The 24,407-nt window shown below is 39.3% G+C and overlaps 3 protein-coding genes across 3 annotated transcripts; 1 reads left to right on the forward strand and 2 right to left on the reverse strand.

Moving 5' to 3' along the window:
• The first annotated feature begins 577 nt into the window (after positions 1-577).
• Positions 578-8,617, forward strand: LOC126369143 (lipase 1-like). The gene is made up of 4 exons (XM_050013435.1): positions 578-623; positions 4,534-5,213; positions 6,778-6,924; positions 8,561-8,617. Exons 1-4 carry the CDS (start codon positions 578-580, stop codon positions 8,615-8,617), a joined length of 930 nt encoding a protein of 309 aa, XP_049869392.1.
• A 99-nt stretch (positions 8,618-8,716) lies between these two features.
• Positions 8,717-12,475, reverse strand: LOC126369144 (lipase 1-like). The gene is made up of 2 exons (XM_050013436.1): positions 11,735-12,475; positions 8,717-8,830 (listed from the first exon to the last, which is right to left on the reverse strand). Exons 1-2 carry the CDS (start codon positions 12,473-12,475, stop codon positions 8,717-8,719), a joined length of 855 nt encoding a protein of 284 aa, XP_049869393.1.
• A 5,657-nt stretch (positions 12,476-18,132) lies between these two features.
• Positions 18,133-19,462, reverse strand: LOC126369145 (lipase 3-like). Its single transcript, XM_050013437.1, has one exon. It carries the CDS (start codon positions 19,460-19,462, stop codon positions 18,143-18,145), a length of 1,320 nt encoding a protein of 439 aa, XP_049869394.1. The 3' UTR covers positions 18,133-18,142.
• Positions 19,463-24,407: the final 4,945 nt, after the last annotated feature.

A 24,407-nucleotide genomic window follows, 5' to 3' on the forward strand; every position in this document is an offset into this window, starting at 1 on the left:
ATATAGGAGTTCGGAGGTTTCGTAGATCTTTTGGAACTCCAGTGTTTGCCGGATCTCCACGAAGAAGATGCAGCCAGGCTTGCCTGTGCGGGCCTGGATGGACCGGATATACTCCTGTTCGTAGCCTCGGTTCTTCAGCTCCTCCTCGAGTTTTGCGATGTCGGTATCCTCCGGTAATTCGCGGGTCGCCAGTTTCAGCGAATGTTCCATCGGGGTTGTGTACGTGAACCAAAAGAGTCCAGTGTCTTTCTCCAGGTTGGTGACGTAACGCTGGTAAAGCCTGAACTCCTCATCGGTTTTCGCCAGGAAGCGTACTCTTTTGCCGTACGGACGCGCGTTGCGAACATGGCCTAACTTATCCCACACCTGTCGGAAGTGGTGCGTCCAATTGGGCAGATGATTCACCACTGTGGGCGGAACCTTCTTGCTCGCAAATGCGAGCAGTGATTGCAAACTCACCGGAGCGAGAGCGGGCGCAGGCGTGGGCGTCATCCGCAGGGATAGACATGGAGGCGCATGTGGGGGTGAGCCAGGGGTAGTGTAAACCGCCGCGTATGAGCGCGGTGGTGTCGTCTCCATGTCCAAAGAGGGCATGGAGAAACCGGAGATCGATATAGGTTTTGGTGCGTTGACTACCGTTCTGGCGGTGTTGTTATCCTCTTATTCCCGACATGTTCTGCTCTAGGGAGTTGGGGTAGGGGCAGTGGAAAAGGGGATGGCCGAAGATCTCCGCCAGCGAAATATGGCGTGGGCGTCGTATTTGGTGTGCGGCGAGTTGCGACTCGAAGTAGCGGCTGGCGCCAAAGGGATGCGCGAGCGAACAAATGTGCGCGTTCGTTCCTTTGTCACGCCTGCCATTGGGAGAGCCATGCTTCGACCTTAACGGCCTAGGCGTGGCAGGACTGTACCGGTACGAAGCTTAGCGGGCCGTCCCACAGAGCACTAGCTACCACTCCCTTCCCGGTGAGACTCGCTGTCTCAGGAGCGGTAACGGTGGTATCGTTTGTCACCGCGCAAGAGAGTACTTTAAAATACACCTCCTACTTCACGCCTCAGGTCGCAGAGTGGGTAGCCGCAGAAAAAGGTTGGCTTCCGAGTACCTTCAAAGCTTTAAGTACAGCGGCTAATCTGCCTAACTGGGCACCCTCAGGCCTGTTGTCTTATATTTTGTACCGGGTACGCGCCCTCAGCGCCCCCCATTTGTCTAGCCAAGTAAATAATGCCATTTGCGGCAAATCTACAGAAGTATTTTCTTCAATAGATACCTAGGTAGGAGTAGTGTATATAATTTTTTGATCTCACAATTTACCTGTTAAATAGTATAGCACGCTACAGGTAGTATTTCCCGTGCTTTAAGCGGGCGGAGTACACTATTGTTGCTTAGATGTATGCAAGATGGTAATTTTTTATTTCATAATTTAGCTATTTATTAGTGGGTTTATGTTCTTTAACATTTTAAAATGACTTCATATAATTGTCATTCCATACTTACATCATTTTAATTTTATTATCATTTCACAACTTCTGTTAGTTAAAACAATTAAGTGCACCAGCTAACACAGACTTGTGACATTTACATCAAAATTGCGTATATAGGAATAGTTATTATAAGTGATTTACAGCAATTTTGCGTATAAATAAAGTACTTGATTTTGAGTGGCCCATACATTTACCTGCTTCATTTACAGCAACTTTGTGTAACAGAAAAAAAAGTGCGATTGCTGTAACCCACACAAACATAGGCTTAAATTAACTTCTAGTAAGTTTTAGGTATTTGACTTGATAGATAATCAAAAAATACATTTTGGTTCTAAAAATTACATTTATAGGCGTAATAGTTTAGGAGATATGATTTTTTTTCAAATTTTTCAAAAGTTTTTGGGCTCTGGTGAACATTTTGCATTTTGTGGGTTACAGCAGGATTGCTTTTTACCGTCGAAAACTAAAAACAATGAGTAAAACTGCGATAAATCTTAGCAAAACGGCAGTCTTGGCAAGTCTACAGAGTTTTAGAGAAAACATTTAAAAACGTCGAAAGGCTTTGGCATGTTATTCGTTATTTAATTACTCACGTCCGATTCGAAACTTGTAAAAATAATACATAACATGACATAGAATCACGCTTGTATCGTCGAAGGGGTAGGCAGAGTTGTATAGTAGATGTATACGACCACGTCTCGCCAGCTATGTTTAAGTTTTATGCAAATCCGGAAAACATGAATTCGAACTCATAAAATCGCATTCAGTGGTGTAAAGCCCGAGTTGTGATGCGAAACCGTGACTAGCCCGCACCTGAACTCGGTTAGCTCGACTGAAAACTAATGGTAAAATTCAGCCAGTCTATGCAATCTGCCTACATTTTTGTTACTAGATGCACAGAATTTGCTGCTTCCATTCCTGAAGTCGCAAACTTGCTGAGTAAACGCAAATGAACTTATTTAGAAATCTCCGTCGTGAAAATAAATATAATTTTCTTTCGTTTCGATTTTATCGTACGCTTTCTATTAACCTTGTTGGAAGTAAGCTGGACTGTATGAAGTATATAGACAGGAGTTAAAATTGTATTAAATATGTTCATCGCACAGTTCACGAAACAAGAAAATTGGTATAAAAAGCAAATCAACAGAATTAATGTCGTTGTCTCGTTGAACCACAATGTCTCGGGAATAAGTACATCGATGTCCTATCGATATTTTCAAATAAAGCCCTTGCCACGGATACTTTGAAAACTTCTATTAAAACTGTCGCAAGACTTTCACAGTTAGACCCTAAAGTGCGCGTGGGATTTTATCGAAAAACTTTGTAAAAGACTAATGTTATGTTTAGGACGTTTCGTCGTCGATAAGTACGGATAAGGTACTTTAGTTGATGTCTGTCTTGAGCACTTTTGTGACCTCTGAAGTGTAAATGTTTTAAATGATTTAAAATTTAATTGAAAACTGTTTTATCCTTTTGCTTTGCATTATTTTATGTTACGACTATATTCCAATTGGGCTAGTCTGAGGGTACTTAGTTCATCTTACGATGGATGTACCTCACTCTACCCTAATTGGGATTTACTCGTGGAGGTTATGGTAAATTGACGAAATCTCACCATATAGGTATGCTAAAAATTTTCCAGCAATCTTTGATGATGGTGATCATGAAAACTTACCACCAAAGAATCAGCGATTACTGATAAATATTATTTTGCCTTCTGTGGATAGGTACTGTAGCTTCTGATCACGTGGTTCTTTGATAAGTAATTTAACATACTTATGGCTTTTAAAATCGAAGTTTTTGTTAAAACCTTTATTTTGATATACCTTTGTTATAGTTGATTGAAATAAGTCAATAATTAAGATAGGTATGTAAATATTATAATAGCGTAAGGTTACTCATTCACTGACTCACTCATCAGAAAATCTCAGAAACTACTAGTACCTAATCTTTAATTTTGCATGGGGCATAGGGTTTCTTTTAGGATATAGATGCTCTCTAAGACGGTATTTTGCGAAATTTTACTTCTAAGGGAGTAAAAAGAGGTTGCAAAGTTTGTATGAAACTTCTATTATTTTAACAAGTAAGTAAATGGGATTCCAAAATACTAGAAAATATTCATTATTTAAAGAAATTAAAAAATATTTACCACATTGCTTTACAACCATCACAAAGGGGTGACGTGACATAAAAGGGGTTAATTTTGTAATACTTATATATTTTTTTAAAGCTGTTTACTCGAAAATCACATAATACACTACGTGCGAATGGGCTCTAGAGTTTATACTAGTATAAACATAAAATAAATGAAAAACATAAGTGTCTAGAAGGAGTAATGTTGATTTCTTGACTGATTTTGTTCTTTTCTGTGGCTTATGTCACTTCTGTGAACATCAAAAATTAAAAAAGTGCCATAATTGTTATAATTTCCTAAAACGATCTAGTATTTTACTGTCATTGTGACATTTCGATTGATCTCTAATAAATAAACACGAATTTTCAATAATTTGGGATCTTTTTATTTTTCAATATTTTGAACCCCGTTTTGTGTATGACCCAGTTACTTAACAATAATGATAAAATAAATAAAATGTTTGTCTTTAAGCCTGGCTATTGCATATGAATAAAAAATTCCATTTCTGAATTTCAACCTGAATAAATAATTGATGACGATAATGTCTTTTTCAAACATAAACCTAACAAATAAAGCGGCCTAGTGCGAATCGAACTAGCGCACCGAAGGTTCCCTACACTACACGAGATATTTGTAGGTATCACGTATTCAACAAAAAATGATTTTTTCATGCAGTATGAGAGAATGATAATAAAATTTTGAATTGGTACATCGACCCGTTCTTGAGACAAACAGATAAACGGACAGAAGTAACCATATAAGGTTTCCTTTTGAGGTACGAAACCCTAATGCCGATATACTTATAAAGATCGTGCTCGTAGTTTCGTAGAAGTATCACTTCGACAACAGAGCTCGCAACATGGCAGTCACGTATATTTTTATCGTGGTTCTAGGCTTGCAAAATGTATTTATCAATTCAGGTTACGCGTTTGATTTACTACCTTACAGCGGCTTAGAGACAATTGAAGACCTGTTGCAATTTGCCGGAGAGTTTCCTAAATTAAATGACGAGATACAACAACTCATAGAACACGACGCCCTGAATCAATACAGATTAGGAGAGGATAATGAAGACAAATACCTAAATGCTACTCAATTAATGCATAAATATGGTCATGATGCAGAAATTCATCATGTTACAACTGAAGACGAATACAAACTGACGATGTACAGAATTCCTGGTGAAGGAGAACCTGTCTTTATAATGCACGGCTTGTTGATGAGTGCTGTAGATTGGCTGACGGTTGGACCTAATAAAGCTCTCCCATACATAATGGCGGAGCAAGGGTACGACGTATGGATGGGCAACGCTCGCGGCAGCTCTGTAGACTCACGGGGCCATGTATACCTATCTGCAGAAGACGATGTTGCCCGTTACTGGGATTTCAGCTGGGACGAAATCGGCCGTTACGACCTGCCCGCTATGATCGACTATGTACTGCAGAAAACTAAACGAGCTGCTGTCAAATACGTAGGCCACTCACAAGGAACAACGTCATTCTTCGTGATGTGCTCAGAGAGACCGGAATACAATGAAAAAATATCAATAATGGTCGCGCTCTCACCAATCGTGTATATGTCACATATGGAGAGCCCCCTCGTAAAGCTCGTGTCTCCAGTTGCAGGGCCTTTCGGAGAAATAATACGCAATGTGATAGGTTTTTACCGATTCAATCCTCAAAACCCATTGGTTGAAATTTTAACAAAAATAATTTGTGGCACTACTGAACTAGCTACTCTTATTTGTAGTAATATTAATTTCCTGGTTTCTGGATTTGGCGTTGGTCAAATGAATGTGACTAATCTGCCTGTGATTTTCGCTCATGCGCCAGCAGGAATCGCATCTAAGCAACTGTTCCACTACGCTCAAGAAGTTAATTCGGGGAAATTCGAAAAATATGATAACGGGCCTATTAGGAACTTACAACTTTACAATTCTATGACGCCGCTCAGGTATTCATTGGAGAAAGTAAGCGCACCAGTGGCTCTTTTCTACAAAAAGAAAGGAGATTGGTTTGCAGGCTACAAAGACGTCCTGACACTGCGCGAGAAACTTTCCAACGTTGTAGATTTCTACGACATTCCATTTGAAGGTTTCTGTCATACAGATTTTGTCTGGGGAAAGGATGTTAGAGAATTAGTTTACGAAAGAGTTTTGAAATTATTTAAAAAATATTAAGGACATCGCACTCGCTACTAAATAAATTACTTATGACAACCGTGCCGTTTTTTTCCTTATTTTTAAGAACCTTCACGCCCACACACACAGCCTATACACAGCGCCATGTCTCAGGTTCCAAGTTGGTTTACAGTAAATAACCTGAGGAGCTCAGTGGCGCAGCGGTAAACGCGCTCGGGCTGCGATTGTTAAAGTTCAGCAACTTTCGCAAAGGCCGGTCATAGGATGGGTGACCACAAAAAATGTTTTCATCTCGAGCTCCTCCGTGCTTCGGAAGGCACGTTAAGCCGTTGGTCCCGTCTGCATTAGCAGTCGTCAATAACCATCAATCCGCACTGGGCCCGCGTGGTGGTTTAACGCCCGATCTCCCTATCCATCCATAGGGAAGGCCCGTGCCCCAGCAGTGGGGACGTTAATGGGCTGATGATGATGATGAAATAACCTACTTTTGAATACCATACATTAGCGGGCTAGCTACTTAATTAAATTCAGCAGCATATGCCGTCGGAAGGATTCGACAACTCACAGATGTACCCACTGCTAGACTTGTCTACTTCAGCTACTTTCACAGCATAATACCTTCCGGCATTTTGCTGTGGGGCCGAGCTGCAGATGTAGAAACTATTTTAATTATCCAAAAAAGAGCAGTTAGCGCTTTCATAATCTGTGTCGTCGAGACTCTCTGAGAGAACTGTTGAAAGAAATGAATATACTGACTGTTTGTTGCAAGTCAGTATATTTATCAAACGTAAAAATGTATCTCTCCTTCCGAGGAACTGCGAAAGACATCTTACTGTACAATGTACAATAATATTTAATATTGTTATCCAAAATTCTAGATTAAGTAAATTAAATTCATCTTTTTTGGGTTATGTATACGTTTTTAGGGGTGTAGTGGGTTAATAACGCCTATCTCTGCCAGCCGACTTCTATGGAAGTGACAGAGATGTGTTAGTTCCGTTGTTAGACCACAAACTCTCTCCAGTGGCTCCAAGTAGCTGTGATGCCTGCAGCGGCCACACCCTGGCAAACCGTGTCGGCGCACGGGCTAAACCTGGATGAGGGGCTTGCTACTTCGGTGGGCAAGTTTCGTATGCGCTTCCCTCGCGCAAAGCGCATAAAGTCTGTTTCGGTGAGAAAGGCAGCACAATGCAGATATGCAAAAGGGCTTGGCTGACTTGGCGACTCAGCAAGGCAAGGTCGATGGCCTAGGGCGACGATAGAGGGCAAATAGTTATCGTCGGCTAGACACATCATCTGACCTCTCCTTCAGTCGTATCGGTTTTCCGTTCCACTGAAGCAAGGAGGGGTAAGACGAGTGTGTGCGCCTGCGTTTTGCGCGAACGTCTGCGCACCTTAATATATCCTGCGTACCTGACCGCTTCCGTTTACTCGACTCCGATGGATCATTTTCATCTAAAATGCCTACGTGCCATCATGAAGATCAGATGGTCTGACCGAATACGTAACACCGAAGTGCTACGACGAGCCAATATCGGTGGTATTGAGGCCTATTTGATGCGTCGGCAGCTTCGGTGGTGTGGTCACGTAACACGTATGGCGGAGGAGAGAGTGGCGAAGCGCATCTTTTATTCTGAGCTTGAGGAGGGTAAGCGAAAACATGGCGGACAGCTCCTCAGGTATAAAGATGTTCTGAAGCGGCATATGAAAAGATGCAACATTGAGCCTTCTCAATGGGAGGGTTTGGCAGCACAGCGCCCAGAATGGCGCAGGCTGGTGATGAGGCGAGTACACGAGTTCGAGCAACAGCGCACGGCAGACCTCGACGCTAAACGTGATGAGTTGAAGGCCCGTCCCCCTGCCGCTATTCATTATAATTACCAAAACGGTGTGCTCACGTGCCCTCACTGTGCGCGGGAGTTCACTGTAAAAATAGGCTACATAAGCCATCTTCGGGCGCATCAGCGTCGTGCCGACTAGGAGTCGAAGTGGTCGCCATGGCCGAAATCGGTCGGAGAGATAGCTCGATACGTTTTTACTACGAAACGATATATAACGTGTTGCTCTCACGTACGCATCTATCGGTATATTCTACCTTTTCAATCTTATTGCATTAGCAATAACAAAACAAAAAAATTAGGTACCTACCAGGAAGAACGCGTGCGATGATCCCCTTCGTTCCCATACCAATCAGAAAGCGCTTATTAGAGTAATACGGTGAATTTTCTGTACCGTGTACACCAAGATTACCGAGCCTACCGATGCCGCGCCAACAAGGCAGGAAATCTGTACCTTCTGTGCGTTTTAGGTGTAGTTATAGCTACTTCAGTTTCGGTCCGGTAGGTATATAACCTCGAAACAAGCTCAATATGTGAAAAACATTTTGTTTTCACAAAATATCGGAAAACTGTCAACGCCAAAAGTTAATCTACTATAAAAAATGTGTAGAATAGAAATCTGTATAAACATTGGAACCTTCCTATTGTTGTTTTTTTTAATAAGTACCGACATAACATATAAATTAAACGTATTTAAACATAATACTTAGCAGCTATACTATTTCTCGCAGCTAGTGTAACCTACATTAGAAATGGTTTCCACTTAACTGAGCTAGTAGTTTGAAGCGAGCAAAAGGCGGACGCAAACGCTATTCTGAAGAGTTCTCGACCAGCCATAGTGCTTATAGATATGCTTAGGTATATATAATTTCAGGTAGCAGGTATAAAAAAATATATTTTGAAAAATATAATTTTGAATCAGAATATTTCTAGCAACTGTTATATAATTGTTGTTGTGCGTGACTCCAGGTAACATCACACCACTGCGTTATAAAAATGATGACGATATGCCTAATACTTCCTTAAAATGTGCAGAACCCACAAATCGCTCCTATACGTATGTCTTGCTCTGAAAGGCTTCAGAGATTAGAGAGACGCAATATCCCTATACAAACATATCTACAATCATTGTTCTGTTTGTTTGCAAGAGTCCCAGTAGATACCCCGGTCGGTACCCTCCGGTCGCATTTCCTCCAGCTTTAGCTGGTACATTGGTTCGAGAGATGGTTTCAATTTCAACTGTAGTCCCAATCACCAAGCTAAATAAATAAAGGGTAATAGGGTTTCTGTACCAGTCACGGATACGGGGCTGGTAAGCTCGAAATCGAAGTCCAATTTTTTATTGGCATGTAAAACTTTTACGTCAATTTAGTTGCCTCTTACCTTAATTGGCAAAATTTGCAACTTGCTAAAAAGTAGGTACTAAGAAAACCCTCCTAACGACTTGAGTACTTATGATAATAACATGACAATAACTTGTACTTACTTACTTGTTAGTAAGTTGTTTCAAAAATAAAATAAGTACATTGCTGCGTTTGTACGTTTTCAGTAGGCAATACGTAGGTATGTTATTTCTAAACAATCGATGCTCACGCATAGCGAGCGCGTTTTTTTATATAATATAGCAATTCAATTGGTTCAAATATCGCGTCACGCGCGTTAATATTGTCATTTTATATTACGGCTGCTGATCCTTGAATAACAAAGTGTAGGTTACTTAAGATAAAGATTTAGATTACTAATTGGTCATTACTATAGTCACTTTAAAATAAGGTGAGATAAGGTTTTTAATCAGGCAGGTAATTGATTTTAACCTTATTAAAGGTAATTGTCACGTATAGACCCGATCATAATCATGTACTATTACGTGGTTACTGCTATGATTTCCTTCGAAATCTTTATTTTATCTTGAATATAACTGCAGAATTGTGTTCTTTCATCACATTTAATGCTGATTTCATGGACTGGTCTACTTAGACCACCCATTGGAGCCTAGATAATTGAAAGTCTATAGAATTTTTTTTTTCCTTTCGTGGGTTTGCTCTTGGCCCCAGACTTGCCCGATGGCATTGATGAGGCCTAAGAAGGAGCGAGCTCGCCCAGCGCCCAACTTTTTTGACGGACACCAAACTATATATTGAAAGCCAATTGTACCATTTTGTGACTGGCCCGAATGTAATTAAAATGTTTAGAAAATCACAAAACAACACGTACTCATTCAGTATTATGTTTAAATACGTTTAATTTATATGTTATGTCGGTACTGAATAAAAAAACAAAAATAGGAAGGTTCCAATGTTTATACAGATTTCTATTCTACACATTTTTTATAGTAGATTAACTTTTGGCGTTGACAGTTTGCCGATATTTTGTGAAAACAAAATGTTTTTCACATATTGAGCTTGTTTCGAGGTTATATACCTACCGGACCGAAACTGAAGTAAGTAGCTATAACTACACACCTAAAACGCACAGAAGGTACAAATTTCCTGCCTTGTTGGCGCGGCATCGGTAGGCTCGGTAATCTTGGTGTACACGGTACAGAAAATTCACCGTATTACTCTAATAAGCGCTTTCTGATTGGTATGGGAACGAAGGGGATCATCGCACGCGTTCTTCCTGGTAGGTTCCTATTTTTTTTGTTTTTTTATTGCTAGTGCAATAAGATTGAAAAGGTAGAATATACCGATAGATGCGTACGTCAGAGCAACACATTTAATTTACTTAATCTAGAATTTTGGATAACAATATTATCATTGTTCATTGTATAGTAAGATGTCTTTCGCAGTTCCTCGGAAGGAGAGATACATTTTTACGTTTGATAAATATACTGACTTGCAACAAACAGTCAGTATATTCATTTCTTTCAAAAGTTCTCTCAGAGAGTCTCGACGACACAGATTATGAAAGCGCTAACTGCTCTATTTTGAATAATTAAAATAGTTTCTACATCTGCAGCTCGGCCCCACAGCAAAATGCCGGAAGGTATTATGCTGTGAAAGTAGCTGAAGTAGACAAGTCTAGCAGTGGGTACATCTGTGAGTTGTCGAATCCTTCCGACGGCATATGCTGCTGAATTTAATTAAGTAGCTAGCCCGCTAATGTATGGTATTCAAAAGTAGGTTATTTCATCATCATCATCAGCCCATTAACGTCCCCACTGCTGGGGCACGGGCCTTCCCTATGGATGGATAGGGAGATCGGGCGTTAAACCACCACGCGGGCCCAGTGCGGATTGATGGTTATTGACGACTGCTAATGCAGACGGGACCAACGGCTTAACGTGCCTTCCGAAGCACGGAGGAGCTCGAGATGAAAACATTTTTTGTGGTCACCCATCCTATGACCGGCCTTTGCGAAAGTTGCTGAACTTTAACAATCGCAGCCCGAGCGCGTTTACCGCTGCGCCACTGAGCTCCTCAGGTTATTTACTGTAAACCAACTTGGAACCTGAGACATGGCGCTGTGTATAGGCTGTGTGTGTGGGCGTGAAGGTTCTTAAAAATAAGGAAAAAAACGGCACGGTTGTCATAAGTAATTTATTTAGTAGCGAGTGCGATGTCCTTAATATTTTTTAAATAATTTCAAAACTCTTTCGTAAACTAATTCTCTAACATCCTTTCCCCAGACAAAATCTGTATGACAGAAACCTTCAAATGGAATGTCGTAGAAATCTACAACGTTGGAAAGTTTCTCGCGCAGTGTCAGGACGTCTTTGTAGCCTGCAAACCAATCTCCTTTCTTTTTGTAGAAAAGAGCCACTGGTGCGCTTACTTTCTCCAATGAATACCTGAGCGGCGTCATAGAATTGTAAAGTTGTAAGTTCCTAATAGGCCCGTTATCATATTTTTCGAATTTCCCCGAATTAACTTCTTGAGCGTAGTGGAACAGTTGCTTAGATGCGATTCCTGCTGGCGCATGAGCGAAAATCACAGGCAGATTAGTCACATTCATTTGACCAACGCCAAATCCAGAAACCAGGAAATTAATATTACTACAAATAAGAGTAGCTAGTTCAGTAGTGCCACAAATTATTTTTGTTAAAATTTCAACCAATGGGTTTTGAGGATTGAATCGGTAAAAACCTATCACATTGCGTATTATTTCTCCGAAAGGCCCTGCAACTGGAGACACGAGCTTTACGAGGGGGCTCTCCATATGTGACATATACACGATTGGTGAGAGCGCGACCATTATTGATATTTTTTCGTTGTATTCCGGTCTCTCTGAGCACATCACGAAGAATGACGTTGTTCCTTGTGAGTGGCCTACGTATTTGACAGCAGTTCGGTTAGTTTCCTGCAGTACATAGTCGATCATAGCGGGCAGGTCGTAACGGCCGATTTCGTCCCAGCTGAAATCCCAGTAACGGGCAACATCGTCTTCTGCAGATAGGTATACATGGCCCCGTGAGTCTACAGAGCTGCCGCGAGCGTTGCCCATCCATACGTCGTACCCTTGCTCCGCTAGTATGTATGGGAGAGCTTTATGAGGTCCGACCGTCAGCCAATCTACAGCACTCATCAACAAGCCGTGCATTATAAAGACAGGTTCTCCTTTACCCGGAATTCTGTACATCGTCAGTTTGTATTTGTCTTCAGTTGTAACATGGTGAATTTCTGCATCATGACCATATTTATGCATTAATTGAGTAGCATTTAGGTATTTGTCTTCATTATCCTCTCCTAATCTGTATTGATTCAGGGCGTCGTGTTCTATGAGTTGTTGTATCTCGTCATTTAATTTAGGAAACTCTCCGGCAAATTGCAACAGGTCTTCAATTGTCTCTAAGCCGCTGAAAGGTAGTAAATCAAACGCGTAACCTAAATTGATAAATACATTTTGCAAGCCCAGAACCACGATAAAAATATACGTGACTGCCATGTTGCGAGCTCTGTTGTTGAAGTGATACTTCTACCAAACTACGAGCTCGATCTTTATAAGTATATCGGCATTAGGGTTTCGTACCTCAAAAGGAAACCTTATATGGTTACTTCTGTCCGTTTATCTGTTTGTCTCAAGAACGGGTCGATGTACCAATTCAAAATTTTATTATCATTCTCTCATACTGCATGAAAAAATCATTTTTTGTTGATTACGTGATACCTACAAATATCTCGTGTAGTGTAGGGAACCTTCGGTGCGCTAGTTCGATTCGCACTAGGCCGCTTTATTTGTTAGGTTTATGTTTGAAAAAGACATTATCGGCATCAATTATTTATTCAGGTTGAAATTGAATTTTTTATTCATATGCCAGGCTTAAAGACAAATGTTTTATGTAATTTATCATTATTGTGAAGTTATTATTAAAATATTTAGGAAAATCGTACAAATTATAGTCAAGTATTTCTACTGGTCTTGTATGAAAAAATGATGTTAGATAATGGATATCAACCTGGGTGGCCGATCCTCTAATAGTGTTGGCAATATACCTGATCTCTTATCATCGACTAAATTATATTGGTATTTCTTTACCATGGGGTTAACATGAAGTTCACTTTGTTGAAGTATTCCTGGCGTAGCTTACATAATCAAGTGATTTTGGTATTAAATTTCTTTTCGGAGCGATTAGCCGGAAATCGCGCAAATTCGAGGGGAGTGGAAAAAATCAGCAGTGTGATCGAATGGGCTAGAAAAGGTTTAATGATCTTCACACGTAGAGGCGGTACTGAAAACATTGCAGGCCGAGTGGCGGGAGTTTGTATGATAAAGTGCCTTCGATCTTTTCGAATTTCAGTGTGAACTCTTGCATAAAAACTCGAAAATTATAAAATATTCCCACCCACAACGTCTCCGATGTTATATCTATTACATACGCTTAAACATAAGCACACACATACATACACTCATACAAACATTCAAACACATTTATTTTTTTAATTGTTTACTTGGATAGGTACATCATTGTCGTCAATTCAAATAAAACTTATATCATCTTCCGACACCCGTCTGCTGACTGACCCAGCTTAGATTAGGATAGGTTGGTTGGTTTAGTAAGGTGATTCCGTGCTTCGAAGGGCACGTTAATCCGTTGGTCCCGGTTATAAGCCGTAAAACACCTCCATTAACCCGCAGTGGAGCAGCGTGGTGGAGTATGCTCCATACCCCCTCTGGCTGATTGAGGAGAGGCCTGTGCCCAGCAGTGGGACGTGTCAGGCTTGTTTATGTTATGGTTATAGTATTAAAGTAACTAGGCAACAAGCACGATTTTACTCAACAAACAACACTTTATTTATAATTTATAAAAAAGTACTCAAGTACCTGAAATAGATAATAATACACGCACGCTTCCAAAATACGGGGCTCCATAGTTCCGAGTTTTTTGTTATGCACGATAGGCAAACATTTGATCACAATCTCACTTGATAGTAAGTGACCATGTGGCCGAGGGTGGACATGCTTACCTACGGGCAGGCAAATCCAGACCTTAATCGTTTATATTATAAACGAGGAAGCAAAACATAGGGGTGGGATCCCAGCCCACGTTTCGTTGCCTGAAGATGAAATGACTAGGTACAAATAATAATAAAAACCTTTATTTCGGACGAACAGGGTTTGTCTCACATTGTCTAGATAGCAATCTGACTACATACATTTAAGACTATATCGTAAAACGACTAGATATCGTTTTACGTAGATCTTATATTGAATTATTGACCTCATCGTAAAACGAATTGATCGCAAATTGACTACCTACTGACTGTATTGTCGTTATACGACATAGTCAAACAAGCTAATATGTACTTCATATTACAAACAAGAACAGATCTGGGTAAAATTATATCTAGGCGCTTTGCGATATAGTCTTTAATGAGACCACCCGAAATACATAAATTTAGGTGTTTGGGTAAGCATGTGCAAACTATCCACTACGAGTAAAGTTGTGTTATGATATGACTGTTGTTAGACAGTTGAGCATTCGAAACGAGGAGCTTGATGAACATCGATGTCTAACTTTGTCTATAACAAACTCTTCACTTCTAATGTTAGTTTATCATTGTGATTTGGTAGGTAAATTGTTATTTCCATAATTCGTAGCTGCATGTTTAATAATGAAACTGTACACGAATTACACACAATATAAGTTTCTAGGTGCTGCGCTAGCGCACAGCTGCTGAATAACAGTACAGGTAACAGCTAGGCAAGGCCTCACCTCCTTCTTGTTATTTCCCTGTGATAGTTTTATAATGCGGGTGTAATTGGTAGAGTTGGGAGAGGAAGGCTGTTTGGAACACCATTGGACTTTATTGGGTATACCGGGTGCACCTACACCCGGGGGGCCCCCCATAACCACGCAACGCATTTCCCAACGGTAAAAGATAAGAATAAAAGGAACCGAGGAATATCCGTCGGGGGCTGCCATTAACCCAGCTAAAGTTTTTCTAGTGACGTGAATACAATTATTGAAGAATTGTAGATGTTTAACGACGATATAAAATACACTTATGAGTATGATTAAATTTTTGTTGAAATTTCATATAGAAAAGGCAGCCCCCGTCGGATATTCCTTGGTTATGTATTATGGTAAAATTATTATCGCTACATTTAATTAGTATATCTTCGAGAAACAGACACGTTAGGAAAATAACTGTAAACATCCATATTCGTTGTTTAGGTACTTAAGTATATCTATTACCGATGTCAATGAGATATCAACTCTTTTTTAGAAAGTATTTTTAAGTCTAATATAATATTTCGTTACATAATAATTGGGTTAAGTCGAGGGTTTTGAGTTATTTTATTCTTTTTCGATGAGATTTTTACCGTCGTGGGTTTTTTTTCAAAATTTTTAATTTTGCTTTATTTTATTTCACACTTTTTAGAGAGCATATACGAATTATAATCTATATAATGGTGCTAATTCCTGTAAATACCATTTAATTTTATTTTAAGTTATATCTGTCCTTTTCTTATCCGCCGAAAAGGAAAGGGACGGGTAATCGACAAGCATAAAATTTATGGAACACACGTCAATTTTAAGCACAAATCTAAACCAACCGTCTAAAAATTTTACGTCAGTCAATAACCCGACACATTAATTTACTCATTCTTCCTAAAATTAAGAGCTGTGAATCATCCGTCCCTTTCCTTTTCGACGGATACGAAAATGACGGATATAACCTAAAATAGTCTGCAGGAATCGGGGCCAATGTGTAGATAAGATCTCGCAAAACAATAAGTGTGATTCATCCTACCACATAATATTAAGTTCCTTATTAAATATTATAAAGTTACCTCTATAACACTCATCTGAGAACATGCACCAATCACTCACGAACTCATTCCTGAAATCCGCATTGAAATCAGACAATACGTTTTAATTTTAATAATATTGCAATATAAACGTTTCACACTAATATAGCAGCGCCCCCTAGTGAGTTAATATCATAAGACTTATCTTAGACCATGCACCATTCAACTACGAACCCATTGCTGAAAACCGCATTGAAATTGGACAATTCGTTTTAATATTATTGCAATACTATTTTTCACTAATATTGTAGCGCCCTCTAGTGAGTTAAAGACGTAATTTTTATTATTTGGGAACATGCATTAAGTTACCACGTACACATTGCTGAAAACAGAATAATTGTAATCGGACATTTCGTTTTGATCATATTGCAACATTGTTTTGCACTAATATTGTGGCGCCACCTAGTGAGTTACAGCCATGACACCTGTCTAAAAACATGAACTCATCAAACACAATTCCGTTATTGAAAACCGCCTCAAAATCGGATCATTAGTTTAAAAGATAGGTGGTAACATTACTTTGCACAAACGCACACAAAAACACTCTCACCCTAAACGCATATACCTGCTCCGTTCCGTCGTGGGTAATAATAAATGTAATTAAAATTATACTAACCGTAATTAACAACACTTTGCTTTACTTAATACTACTTGATTATTGAGTGATGGGTTCAACTTTATGAATTAAATGAGGATTAATTGGATGAATTTGATTCACTTGACCACACAATCCACGTGCCACTTATAGTCGATCTTGATTTTTCTTTAATCTTCGCCAATCACTTCGTATTAATTTATCTACAATTTATTGTTTATGATCTTCTCTGAAATTCGGCTCGAAGGACCGTGAATATGCCTGATATGACTTTTTACTGATTTTTAAGGGATTTAGGTAGCAATGAAACAGCACCGTGTTCGACGTAATTACGTGTAATCAATGGAACCGAAAAAAAAACGCCTGTCAAAAACAATTAACTAATAAAAACTATTGCAAATAAATTGCTATTATAAATTGAAGAGGCGTTTCGAATAATATTGACTCTAAACACTAATATTGTGGCGCCCCCTAGTGAGTTACAGACATGACACCTGTCTAATAACATGAACTCATCAAACACAAACCCGTTATTGAAAACCGCATTAATCTGCAGGCTCCGATTGGGTCACTCTTGTATCCCTGTTCACCTAAATAAACTCCGAATCCGGGACTCGTCTATTTGTGAATGCGGCATCGAAGACGGAACGACTGAACATGTTCTGTTCAACTGCTCTCTTAGACCAGTCTCTCTTTACGATATTCTCCCTCCTGAAATACCCAAACCTATAAATGTTAAATCCCTCCTCTTGTACACTAACTCCCCTCTAATTAGACTAATTTGTAAATATATATGTAAATACAATATTAACTGTGATAAACGTTTTGTGACGTCCTGTTTTGTCTTGTTGCAGGTTAACTCGAGGTTTATCTTTCTACCTACAGTTTAAAATTATTCAACCTGTCAAATTTTTTCAGTTTGTTTTCTGATCACTTCGACACTGGCAGAATGGTCGTATTCCTAAGCGACCCATTGCCATAACCAAAAAAAAACCGCATCAAAATCGGATCATTAGTTTAGAAGATAAGTAGTAACATTACTTTGCACAAACGCACACACAAACATCTCTCACCCTAAACGCATATACCTGCTCCGTTCCGTCGTGGGTAAAAAGAGATGAATTTAATGTACTTAATCATGAATTTTGGATAACAATATTATTTTGTTCTTTGTATAGCAAGTATGTTTTTCATAGTTCCTCGGAAGGAGAGATAATTTTTTACGTTTAATAAATATACTGACTCGCAACAAACAGACAGTAAGTAAGTATATTCATTTCTTTTAACAGTTCTCTCAGAGAGTCTCGACGACACAGATTATGAATAGCGCTAACTGGTCTTTTTTGGCTAATGAAAATAGTTTCTACATCTGCAGCTCGGCCCCACTGCAAAATGCCGTAAGATATTATGCTATGAAAAAAATTGAAGTAAACAAGTCTAGCAGTGGGTACATCTGAGAGTCGTCGAATCCTTAATTGCTGAATTTAATTAAGTAGCTTGGCCGCTAGTGACATGTGGGCCCTATTGAAGTCTTACATTTTTTTTGGCATTCTTATCTAGGTTATTTACTGTAATCCAACTTCGAACCTGCGACATAGCGCTGTGTATATAGGCTGTGTGTGTGGGCGTGAAGGTTCTTAACAATAAGGAAAAACACCGCACGGTTGTCATAAGTAATTTATTTAGTAGCGAGTGCGATGTCCTTAATATTTTTTAAATAATTTCAAAACTCTTTTGTAAACTAATTCTTTAACATCCTTTCCCCAGACGAAATCTGTATGACAGAAACCTTTAAATGGAATTTCGTAGAAATCTACAACGTTGGAAAGTTTCTTGCGCAGTTTCTGGACGTCTTTGTAGCCTGCAAACCAATCTCCTTTCTTTTTGTAGAAAAGCGCCACTGGTGCGCTTACTTTCTCCAATGAATACCTGGGCGGCTTCATAGAATTGTAAAGTTGTAAGTTCCTTATAGGCCCATTATCATATTTTTCGAATTCCCCCGAATTAATTTCTTGAGCGTAGTGGAACAGTTGCTTAAATGCGATTCCTGCAGGCGCATGAGCGAAAATCACAGGCAGATTAGTTACATTCATTTGACCAATGCCAAATCCAGAAACCAGGAAATTCATATTACTACAAATAAGGGTAGCTAGTTCAGTAGTGCCACAAATAATTTTTGTTAAAATTTCAATCAATGGGTTTTGAGGATTAAGACGGTGAAAACCTATCACATTGCGTATTATTTCTCCGAAGGCCCCTGCAGCTGGAGACACGAGCTTTGTAAGGGGGCTCTCCATATGTGACATATACGCGATTGGTGAGAGCGCGACCATTATTGATATTTTTTCGTTGTATTCCGGTCTCTCTGAGCACATCACGAAGAATGACGTTGTTCCTTGTGAGTGGCCTACGTATTTGACAGCAGTTCGGTTAGTTTCCTGCAGTACATAGTCGATCATAGCGGGCAGGTCGTAACGGCCGATTTCGTCCCAGCTGAAATCCCAGTAACGGGCAACATCGTCTTCTGCAGATAGGTATACATGGCCCCGTGAGTCTACAGAGCTGCCGCGGGCGTTGCCCATCCATACGTCGTACCCTTGCTCCGCTAGTATGTATGGGAGAGCTTTATGAGGTCCGACCGTCAGCCAATCTACAGCACTCATCAACAAGCCGTGCATTATAAAGACAGGTTCTCCTTTACCCGGAATTCTGTACATCGTCAGTTTGTATTTGTCTTCAGTTGTAACATGGTGAATTTCTGCATCATGACCATATTTATGCATTAATTGAGTAGCATTTAGGTATTTGTCTTCATTATCCTCTCCTAATCTGTATTGTTTCAGGCCGTCGTGTTCTATGAGTTGTTGTATCTCGTCAATTAATTTAGGAAACTCTTTGGCTAATTGCAACAGGTCACCAATTGTCTTTAAGCCGCTGAAAGGTAGTAAACCAAACGCGTAACCTGAATTGATAAATACATTTTGCAAGCCTAGAACCACGATAAAAATATACGTGACTGCCATGTTGCTAGCTCTGTTGGCGAAGTGATACTTCTACGAAATTACGAGCACGATCTTTATAAGTATATCGGCATTAGGGTTTCGTACCTCAAAAGGAAACCTTATAGGGTTACTTCTGTCCGTTTGTCTGTTTGTCACAAGAACGAGTCGTGGTACCAATTTAAAATTATATTATCAGTCTCTCAAACTGCATGAAAAAACATTTTTTGTTGAATAATACGTGATACCTACAAATGTCTCGTGTAATGTAGGGAACCTTCGGTGCGCGAGTTCGATTCGCACTAGGCCGCTTTTTTGTTAGGTTTTTGACTGAGAAAGACATTATCGTCATCAATTATTTATTCAGGTTGAAATTCAGAAATATAATTTTTTAAAGTTAAATAATTTAATTTAATTTATCATTATTGTTAAGTAATTATCAAAATATTTAGGAAAATCGTGGAAATTATAGTCAAGTATTTCTACTGGTCTTGTGTGAAAAAATGATGTTAGGTAAAGAATAAATCAAATCAAAATCAAATCATTTATTGTATGAATTTGGGTACATAATTTGGTCTTTAAATTAAACATATGGCTAAGTCCCACAAAACTCTATCTTTGCAGACATATACAAACATTATTTACAATACAGGAAAAATAACATTCACGAATATCAGATAGATTAAAATGCATGCCTTAATTATTTAAAAATTCATTGAGATCATAATAAAATTTTCCATTAACCAATTACAAATAATTTTTTAATTCAATAGTATTCATATATTTAAATTTATAAGGTAATTTATTATATATTTTAATACATATGAGATAACAATTATTTGAACATAAGGCAAGTCTTATAGGTGGCTGCGACAAGGTGTATTTATACTGTGACCTCAATGATCTTGTAGATTCATGTGTCATTTTCTTAAATAAACTTTTATTTTTGTAGACAAAACTACATACCTCCATAACGTACAGACTGGGTAATGTATTCAATATTCTTTATTTGCATACTATGATGGTATACAAGTTGGTCAGTTACATTTGAGTCTCACATCTAAGACCCTTTCGGGCAGAACAAAAGAAAAAAAAGAAAGAAGGAGGATTTTAAATGTTTAAAGCCGAATCATTAAAATATTCTTTAATACTATAATAGCATTTATTTATCAGAATTTCTTTTAGTTTTTTTAATAAATATTTTATCGGCAGATTTTTCCTTTAAACCGTTTGGCAATTTATTATAAATTTTGATGGCCATAACGTATGGGTTAGAAGAGTGTAGAACCAGTCTAGATTTTGGTATATTTAGTCTATTTCTATGACGCAATGTGTATTTTACTGGGAGGTCTTGGCGGTGTGTGAAATAGTTTTAGTATTTGCGAACAAATTTACGAATTTCCAATATATAGAGGGAAGGAAGCGTAAGAATTTTATGATACCGGAATTGCGGTCGACAGCTATCCGTTTGTTTGTTTGTTTTATGTAAGGAGCTTTTGTTGCTTAAATATTTTTTACAAGTTGTGAAATTCCAAATATAGCTCTTAAACATCGTTTCTGAATTATAAATAAACGTTGAAAATCCGTAGAGTTTCCCCAGATAACAATTCCATATCTTAGCCGCGAGCAGAGATAACTATTATAAGCAATTATAGTACTTACCTCTTTTGAAACGGTTTGAGCAAGCCTCTTAAGTGCATACACAAACCGATTCACTTTGCCAGACCATCCAAATGTATACCTAAAAACAATGTTTCCCTTACTTCTTCAATATCAACCTGAGTGGCCGATCCTCTAATAATGGTGGCTATATACCTGATCTCTTATCATCGACTAAATTATATAGGTATTTCTTTACCATGGGGTTAACATGAAGTTCACTTTGTAGATGCTAAGTATTCCTGGCGTGGCTTACATAATCAAATAATTAAAATAAATATAATCTATTTTCCGAGCGATTAGCCGGAAATCGCGCAAAGTCGAGAGGAGTGGAAAAAATAAAGGGCTTTGCCCAGCAGTGTGATCGAATGGGCTAGAAAAGGTCTAAAGTTCTTCACACGTAGAGGCGGTACTGCAAACATTGCAGGCCGGGTGGCGGAAGTTTGTATGATAAAGTGCATTTCAAACTTTTCGAATTTCAGTGTGAACTCTTGCATAAAAACTCGAAAATTATAAAATATTCCCACCCACAACGTCTCCGATGTTATCTCTATTACATACGCTTAAACATAAACACACACATACATACACGCATACAAACATTCAAACACAAACATTTTTTTTTGTTTACTTGGATAGGTACATAAAACTTATATCATCTTCCGACACCCGTCTGCTGACTGACCCAGCTTAGATAGGTTGGTTGGTTTAGTAAGGTGATTCCGTGCTTCGAAGGGCACGTTAAGCCGTTGGTCCCGGCTATTAGCCATAAAACACCTTTATCAACCCACAGTGGAGCAGCGGGATGGGGTATGCTCCATACCCCCTCCGGCTGATTGAGGAGAGGCCTGTGCCCAGCAGTGGGACGTGTATAGGCTTGTTTATGTTATGGTTATAGTATTATGGTAACTAGGCAACAAGCAAGATTTTACTCAACAAACAACACTTTATTTATAATTTATAAAAAAAGTACTCAAGTACCTGAAATTGATAATAAATAATAAACGCACGCTTGCAAAATCCGGGGCTCTATAGTTCCAAGTTTTTTGTTATGCATGATAGGTCCACAATTTTTTAGACCGCAATCTCACCTGATAGTTAGTGACGATGTGGCCGAGGGTGGACCTGCTTAGGTACTTACGAACAGAGAATTCCAGGCCTTAGTCGTTCGTATTATAAACTAGGAAGCAAAACGATTCCTACGAGCTGGGATATAAACAACATAGGGGTCGCATCCCAGCAACGGTCTACAAAATATAACTTCGTAGGTGCTGCGCTAGCGCACAGCTGCTAAATAACAGTACAGGTAACAGCTAGGCAAGGCCTCACCTTCTTGTCGTTATTTCCCTGTGATAGTTTTATAATGCGGGTGTAATTGGTAGAGTTGGGAGAGGAAAACCGTTTGGACCACCATTAGGTTTTAATGGGTATTCCGGGTGCACCTGTACCCGGGGAGCACCCCATAACCACGTCGACGTCTCCGGACGGGGTGGTATGCGTAACGCATTTCCCAACGGTAAAAGATAAGAATAAAAGGCGTACATACCGCGATCAGATTCAGGATGTTTTAAAGAAAGGACCGGCGAGCATGCATGAAGTCTTTGATGAGAGTGGAGGAAGCGAAGGTGGTGGGTCAGGACCGTAGTAAGTGGAATTCCGTGGTCTCTGCCTACCCCAGCGGGAAATAGGCGTGATCTTATGTATGTATGTATATATTTTCATGTTACCTAGAAACATTTTCCGTCCTGATTGTTTTAATTGTATCGTTTTTCCATCTGTACGTGTACACCCATGTCAAATATAACCCATATCAAAAATATGAAGGGTCTACGATCGATAGCGACTTATCAAAACTTAACACAGCTTATGTAGCGATCTTTGTACCGCAACAGCTTATAACTACGATGAGTCATTATTGAGGATCCAGTTTTTACTAGTAATAAGTTTAAGTGTGGAGATCCTTGGGGGAGGCCTATGCCCAGCAGTGGGCGTCGTACGGCTGATGAAAAGTTTAAGTGTGGACTCAAACGAACTTACCTATTAAGTGATGTTTGATTCCAATTATGCAAGGGTGCACACTATACATACATACTTACTTGCAGCAGTACATGAGCATGTACCATCTTGATCACACATTTAGAGTAAGCATAAGCCCAGAAAGAAAACTGTCATCTCCTGTCTCACTCCCACCTGGCCTAGCGGCCCATGCGTCCCGATCATTACGTAATTTTGTGTCATCAAGTTCACACATCATTCGCTTACCGTTAAGTTTTTTCCGCGTTTATCATGCCAATGCGGAACAAGTAAATATGTAATCGTCTTCGGTTGACACCTGAAGAATAATTCTTCTAGGAGCTTCTTTGTTGTCCTGACTAGGAATAATGACATAGAACCAATAAGCACAGAACATATTCAGCTGCTTGTCTTCCTTGACACGTCATAAAACCCGACAGATAGATTGTATCGTTTCTAACACGATGGACATTTGTTATGGGCGATAGGTTGATTTGAGTATTTGTGGCTCTGCCCATCTCATTAGGGATTACGGGCGTGAGATTATGTATGTATGTGTCATCACATCATCACCAGCCCATTAACGTCCCCACTGCTGGGGCACGGGCCTTCCCTATGGATGGATAGGGAGATCGGGCCTTAAACCACCACGCGGGCCCAGTGCGGATTGGTGGTTATTAACGACTGCTAATGCAGCCGGGACCAACAACTTAACGTGCCTTCCGAAGCACGGAGGAGCTCGAGCTGAAAACTTTTTTTTTCTGTGGTCACCCATCCTATGACCGGCCTTTGCGAAAGTCGCTTAACTTCAACAATCGCAGACCGAGCGCGTTAACCGCTGCGCCACCGAGCTCCTCAATTAATTATGTATGTGTATATGATTATAATTATTTATTTAATGTTGCTTTTGCGTTTTTTGACATTTTTATTCAGCCATAACACCTTGCGAAATAAAATAAAGTAGATTTAAAAATGTTAAATTGACCTTTAACAAGTTTATCTATGATAATTACGTTGAAGAAATGATTCTGATAGTACAATAAAGCATTCTTTGCCCGTGGTCCTACTGCGTAGTCCTACTTAAAGAGTTTTGCGTACTTATACATACATACACATACATAAACTCACGCCCGTAATCCCTAATGGGGTGGTGCGTACTTATGTAAGTACTTTTTTGGAGTCTTCACAGTTGTTATGGCGGGATATTTATTTTAGTCCATGAATTTACACACCAAAGCATTTATCACAAAAATCACTGTGATTCCTAGTTTGGTTAGGACATTACAGATTGATCACC

This window comes from Pectinophora gossypiella, chromosome 8, assembly GCF_024362695.1.
Source record: "Pectinophora gossypiella chromosome 8, ilPecGoss1.1, whole genome shotgun sequence".
Classification (NCBI taxonomy): domain Eukaryota; kingdom Metazoa; phylum Arthropoda; class Insecta; order Lepidoptera; family Gelechiidae; genus Pectinophora; species Pectinophora gossypiella.